Raw genomic sequence first — 6,411 nt, forward strand, 5'->3', positions numbered from 1 at the left:
TAGATAGATAGATAGATAGATAGATAGATAGATAGATAGATAGATAGATAGATAGATAGATAGATAGATAGATAGATAGATAGATAGATAGATAGTTAGTTAGTCAGTTAGCTAGTTAGTTAGTTAGTTAGTTAGTTAGTTAGTTGGTTGGTTGGTTGGTTAGTTAGTTGGTTAGATAGTTAGTTATTTGGAGGATGTATTAACATTAAATCAATATATGAATCAAATTTATATGTAGAAATCGAGCCTCTTATTTCGGGTCTACCTACACAGAACTAATAAAAAATATATAGGATATCCCAGCCTGATCGCTTCATAATTGCCCATAGCATTAATATATGGTCTTCCTCAGAAAACAACAGAAACGTACAAACTTCATTAACATAGTATTATAAATAAGATTTCACATATACAAACAAAACTTTAAAAATGTTTCGCCACAGTAATGAATATACTTCCTTTTTCCCTGTTTTTGTTAGCGTTTCAGGTGTTTGCCAAGTACTTGGTTGCTACAATTCAATGGATGAAATTTATTTGGGTGAACGCTACGGCTATCGTTTATATGCTGAAGATGGTTTTAATTATATTACGGGTGGTGGTGGCATTGCATTCTCATTGCCAGTGGTTAAACTTATTTTGCAGCATTGTTCGTGCCCTTCAGCTACGGCGCCTGATGATATGATTTTAGGCTCTTGTTTGCATTCACTTCAACTGAAAGCTTTGCACTCGCCAAGGTTTCATCAAGTACGTTTCGTTTTTAATTTTTAAATTAATGTTTAAATATGCAAAAATGCATACATTTATTCTTCTCAATTTAAATAGTATTTATTAAATACATCAACATTTCTTCACTTCAGGCTCGCCCTAATGACTATCCTTTGGAGTTGCTACAGCAAGAGCCGCCAGTTTCATTTCACAAATTTTGGCAACTTGATCCAATTGAAGTCTACAATCAATGGTTTGCCGCTGAGGACCATCAACTGTTTGCTATGGAAAATCACGTTCTTAAAAATCTTATTGATTTGGATTACAGTTCCAAGAATCGTAAACTGTTGGCGAAAACAGAACACTTGAATTTAAATGGGATTCCTGTTTCTTTGGAATCTTCATTATATCATTCCAAGGAACACCATGTCGATCTTTAATGAAATAGTTTTTTATCTTTGTAAATAAAATGCAATATATTTTTTTAAAACTAAAATTTTTTCTCAAAAGTTAATAAGAATATTGTAGGTCATATGCGATTTTGAAGCTAATGAATGAACTACTTACATATAAGTATTTCATTAGACTAGACTTCTTATAAGTAATGCACAAAGTTTGTTGGTGTCATTATAAATAATGTTACTGAGTAAGTAGAGGCCATTTCTCAGTTTTGGCTGTGTAGTTATTGTATAAAATTCTAGAAATTGTTTCCTCTACTTATATATATTTTTTCACAATAATATGTTGAAATCTAAAACTGAAAATTTCTGATTCAAACATTTGTTTGTCACCGCATATTTACGTTCACAAAATTCCGCATTAGCCATTTACAAATATTGTGGTCGTGTTTATGCAGTCATTTGGCCATTACATTAATTTCGATATTATTTTTGTATATAGTAGAAAAAATATAAAACTTCAATTTGTATTTATTTAAATGGCTGTGGCAAACAAAGTTGTCGTGCAAAATACGGGCAGAAGAGTGTTTATCTTTGTGTATAGGTACAATATTAAACATTGTTTAAATTGAGAGAAAATCATTGTTAAATAGAAGGGAAAAAAAACAATTTAAAATAACTTAACATTTAATTTAATTTTGTTACAATTGTATACTTGCTGATCACTAACAATACTAGCTGCTGCTAAATTACAACAAACAATATTAATTGCTTTAAATTTGTCAATTAATAAAAATGATTCTGTTATTTCTGCTTCTGTCCGGTTGCGGCACCGGTTTTAACAATATCAATTACCATTTAAAAAATTCAAAATTCATCGCAATATTTTTATTCTAATTGCTATGAAATTTATTGTTGTTAATTTGTTATATGCGCCACATGCGTATGAGTTATTTGTTTGAAAAACAAAATGTTATTTATTAAGTATACGTTGTGAAGTTTAATCATTCGTTTTGCTACTTGACATTAAAATTTGCCAATAGTAGTTTTTCCTATTTTAACCTAAATTAGCAACATATTTATAAAATCTTAAACAAGTAAGATTTCTATACGAATTATATTACAGAAAATCAAAAAAGTTCCAAAGATGGCGGTTTCTACAAATAATATTAAATTATAGTAATTGCAAATGGAATAAGAAGTATGTGAAGAGTATTAAATAAATTTTATTGCTGTGTATGTTAAGATGAAATAGCTTTTGTTAAATTCATACACTACACTTTATATTTAAAGTTAGTTAGTTAATTAGTTAGTTAGTCTGAAAAGAGGATATATACACATCAAATCTGAAGAAATACACCTAGGCTTCTAGCGGGCCTGTTGTGCGCTCAACCACAGTGCCACGGGTGGAAATCGAGCCCACCACCTCCGGTCTACCAGACTTGAATACTAACCACTAATTTATTCTTCTTATCAGATCTTTACTAAATTAGTTCAAATAAAAATAAATAATACAATCTATTAAGGTTAAATGATTTTTAACTAAAACGACTATTAATAAATGTTCCCAGAAAAATTGTGTTTGTTCCACAACTGGTTCTACAACGCATGGTTATAACCAGTACTCGTTCTACTTTGGCTTTGAGACCAATGATTTTTGTTCGAATTTGCCAGCCTCGCAACTGGTTCTGAGGAAGTGTTATGGAGTCGACACACATTCTTTGGAACGATTCTAGAACTAGTTCTTTAATCAATGATTTTTGTTCGAATTTGTCAACCTCGGAACTAGTTCTGGGGAAGTTTTAGAGAACATATACGCTAAATTAATTTAAAAACATTTATTTTTTCTGTGGTTTAGCGCCAATTTAAAGAAACTGTAAGGAAATTATAAATGTTGTATCAATTTTATTAAAAAACTTATTTACATACCAATGTCCTTTTATGTTAAAATTTTTAAACATTTTACCATGTATAAACTATTTTTTTCTACAGGATATACAAAACCAGCAGCTCCATTTTCCATTTTCCCGGTACAATTCAAAGACAGATATTTTTAAATACTTAAAATTTAGTCGGATGCTGTAATACACATATGAATTCATTTTCTATTTTGATAATAATAAGTTTAAAAATTTTTAATTTTCTGACATTTTTAAACTAATTCCTAGAAGTTCCAATTCCAAGAACAAGTACGCATTCCATTGAATTAAAACTATTTAGACGTATTTAAGAACCATAACAATGTTTCGAAGAACGGATTCCAGAAGTGATGGCGACATCACTAGTTCCAAGGTTGTTGTTTAAGAATCTGAAGTAGTTATATTTGCACTTGTTCTAGAATTAGTTGATTTTAGAAAATGTTGTGAAATTTTTTCCTGGGCGTTTTGTGAATTTGGGAAAATATTTACTTGTGAACTTAGTGTATCACAAACATAAGCACAAACTAATAAAACCGTCTCAATATAATACTGTAGATTATAAAAGGTTTATAACAGTTAATTAAACATATTGTTAGTGAAACATAGTCGCCATTCAGTAAATAATTGTAAGGTATACAAAGTAAAATAACTAAAAGTGTTAAAAATTTTATAAAATATAATAACGTATGTATAATTACTTTGATGCATTACATTATTTGATCTTTAAATGAAAACATTTTCCATATACAATTTTATATTCAAAATAAATAAATTTGTTTATTTTGCATCTAATGAAGTTTATATTTTATTTATTAGTGCTATTATAATTTACTGTAGTGCAAATTGAATACAAGTCAAGAAAAAAACAAAATCCTTCTTGCAGAATATTCAATATTTATTCAATAAATCTGTATAAATAAATACGAAGTTCAATTGCTCAGTAACAGTAAAATTAAAAATTTATCATTCGTCTATCTTATACTTTTATACATAGTTATGTATATGTATAAAAATATGGCCATGAATTGGACCAAATTAGTCGGAAATGTATTGTTCTTAGTCAAGAGGATTTACAAAAGCTAAGTATTAGTTGATTAAAGTGTTAAGTTATAAATAATGTACTTATTTTACAAAGGGATTTACTTGTCAATTGATGCACCGAGTATGAGTATTTCTCCAAATAGACAATAGAATTGTGTAATTGCAACTGTTTATCTATACTTAATTAAGTTTATTGTTTATATCTACATACATTTATCTATAACAAGTGTAACAAATCAACAATATTTAAAAATTAAACAAAAAACGTAAAACACATACATACGTACTACATGTTCTAATGGTTTGAACTTTAACCTTTTCTACTACTAATGCAATTCTGGATACAAAAGAAGGAAACTAGTTTTAAAGAAAATATGATATGCATACGACATACATGTGTATGTGCCTTGCGGTCACATGGGAGACCGAAAGCAGAAAAAAACAAGTAATATTTCTATATTCGGCTGTGCCGAATCTTTTATAACCTTCACCAAGTATGTTTTAAAAAACAGTTTTTATTTATTTTGTATCTCTGCACACATAACATACACACAAACAAATATAAACTGTAGCAGAAAGAAATATTAACCGTTGTACTGTCATAAAGCAACAAACATACAAGGTTGTCTCGGATTTTTGCTCATATCTCCGTTACTTATAGACTGATTTTGCTGATTTTAAATAGCGATCTTCTCGAAAGCATGTCTAACTGAATTATTGAAGATTCAGATCTCGCCGATATCTGGGGACCTCTAAAAACTGATTTCAACAGACGGACAGACAGACAGACAGACGGAGAGACGGACATGGCTTAATCGACTCCACTATCTATAAGGATCCAGAATATATATACTTTATAGGGTTGGAAAATTATATTATAGAAATTACAAACGGAATGACAAACTTATATATACCCTTCTAACGAAGGTGAAGGGTATAATAACGAAAAACGTGAGAAGCACAAAGTACTTGGATTACAATGATGTCATATATGCGGAAGAAATAACAAATGAAGTATTGTCAATGACAAATACATATCGCTCATTAACTACAAGACTGTCAGATTTCAAAATTCAGTTTTTTCTTGTAGTAAATGAGCGATATGTATGCATATCCTATATTAATGAAATGACAAATTAATATGGGATATGCATACATATCCTATATTAATATGCAATATTTAGAGCTAGAACTAGATTTTTAAATAACTAAATTATAATTTTATTTCAATAACAATTTTAATTTCTTTCTTTAAACTGGTGTATTCACGTCATTGATTTTCAATATTTTTGATTTTCTTATTTTTGAAATGCAACGACAATACTCTGTATGCTGAAGATGGCTTTCTATTACATTTTAAAGATGATATTGGTTTTGACATTTAAGTCATTTTCTAAAGGAAAGTTTGTATGGGGGCTGATCATTAAAAAAGTTCATTTAAAGTTCTATAAAACTTTTATAAAACATTCAACGTTATTATGAGCACAAAAGCCCTATTCGGTGGTAGAGTTGTATTGGGGTTAGGCGAAACAATAAACCAATTTCAACTAATAGCGTTCGTCCTTGGACCAACGGCAGACTAGATGCCTAATTTGATCAAATTATCTTGAAAATTGCGACCTATAGTGTACGCACAAGCTTTACATGGACAGACAGAAAGAAGGATGGACTGTCCGTCCGTCTGACAGACAAACATTAGCACAAATGCAAAATACCTTCCACACTATAGTGCTGTAGGTTATAATTATTTATAAAAGGTTTCTTATTTAAAACAACACTTACATACGTACGTACATATATTTGTATTATTAACATCCAATTAAATAATGTTTAAAAGAAAGTCAATTCTACAATATAAAGAAAACACGTGTACGTGTAAAAGAAAAACATATTTTTATGCATCTTTTCCATTCGTTTTCATCTTATTAAGAACATTATGCACTAGAACGCTAATAATTTTGACTAAACCCTAATAATGAAAATATAAAAATTATTTGTAGTTGGAATCGGGTATGTTAAAGTGTCAAAGATTGTTTCTAATATTTATTTTTTAAATTTTACAAATGGATTAAGACAGTTTTTATTCAGTATCTTTGAATAAAACTTAAGCTATAGTCATCAAAATCTTTAAGATGATCTGCAATGCAATAAAATAAGATGTAACGTCAAGCATTATATCATCTTTCGTAACACTAGTCTAATAATTCAGTGAGTATACCCAATTTTTTGTTTATTTTAATTTTAAATGACCTGGAGGTTTCTTTTTAAATATTATGAAAAAAGTACATAAAAAGTAAACAATTTTTGTAATTTTCTTTGCTTTTTTTTGCTATTGGTTAAGAAAGAAA

The 6,411-nt window shown here is 28.9% G+C and overlaps 1 protein-coding gene across 3 annotated transcripts in view; it reads left to right on the plus strand.

Annotated features, from left to right (window-relative positions):
- The window catches only part of LOC111687376 (beta-1,3-glucosyltransferase), a 10,126-nt gene extending 8,931 nt beyond the window's left edge, over positions 1-1,195 (plus strand). For all 3 annotated transcript variants that reach the window (XM_046947848.1, XM_023449807.2, XM_046947857.1), the window contains 2 exons: positions 480-744; positions 858-1,195. In XM_046947848.1, coding sequence (XP_046803804.1) covers positions 480-744; positions 858-1,145 — 553 coding nt within the window. In that variant the 3' untranslated portion in view covers positions 1,146-1,195. The remainder of the gene's footprint in view (positions 1-479; positions 745-857) is intronic.
- The last annotated feature ends 5,216 nt before the right edge of the window (positions 1,196-6,411 follow it).

The sequence above is a fragment of the Lucilia cuprina genome, chromosome 2, assembly GCF_022045245.1.
Source record: "Lucilia cuprina isolate Lc7/37 chromosome 2, ASM2204524v1, whole genome shotgun sequence".
Classification (NCBI taxonomy): domain Eukaryota; kingdom Metazoa; phylum Arthropoda; class Insecta; order Diptera; family Calliphoridae; genus Lucilia; species Lucilia cuprina.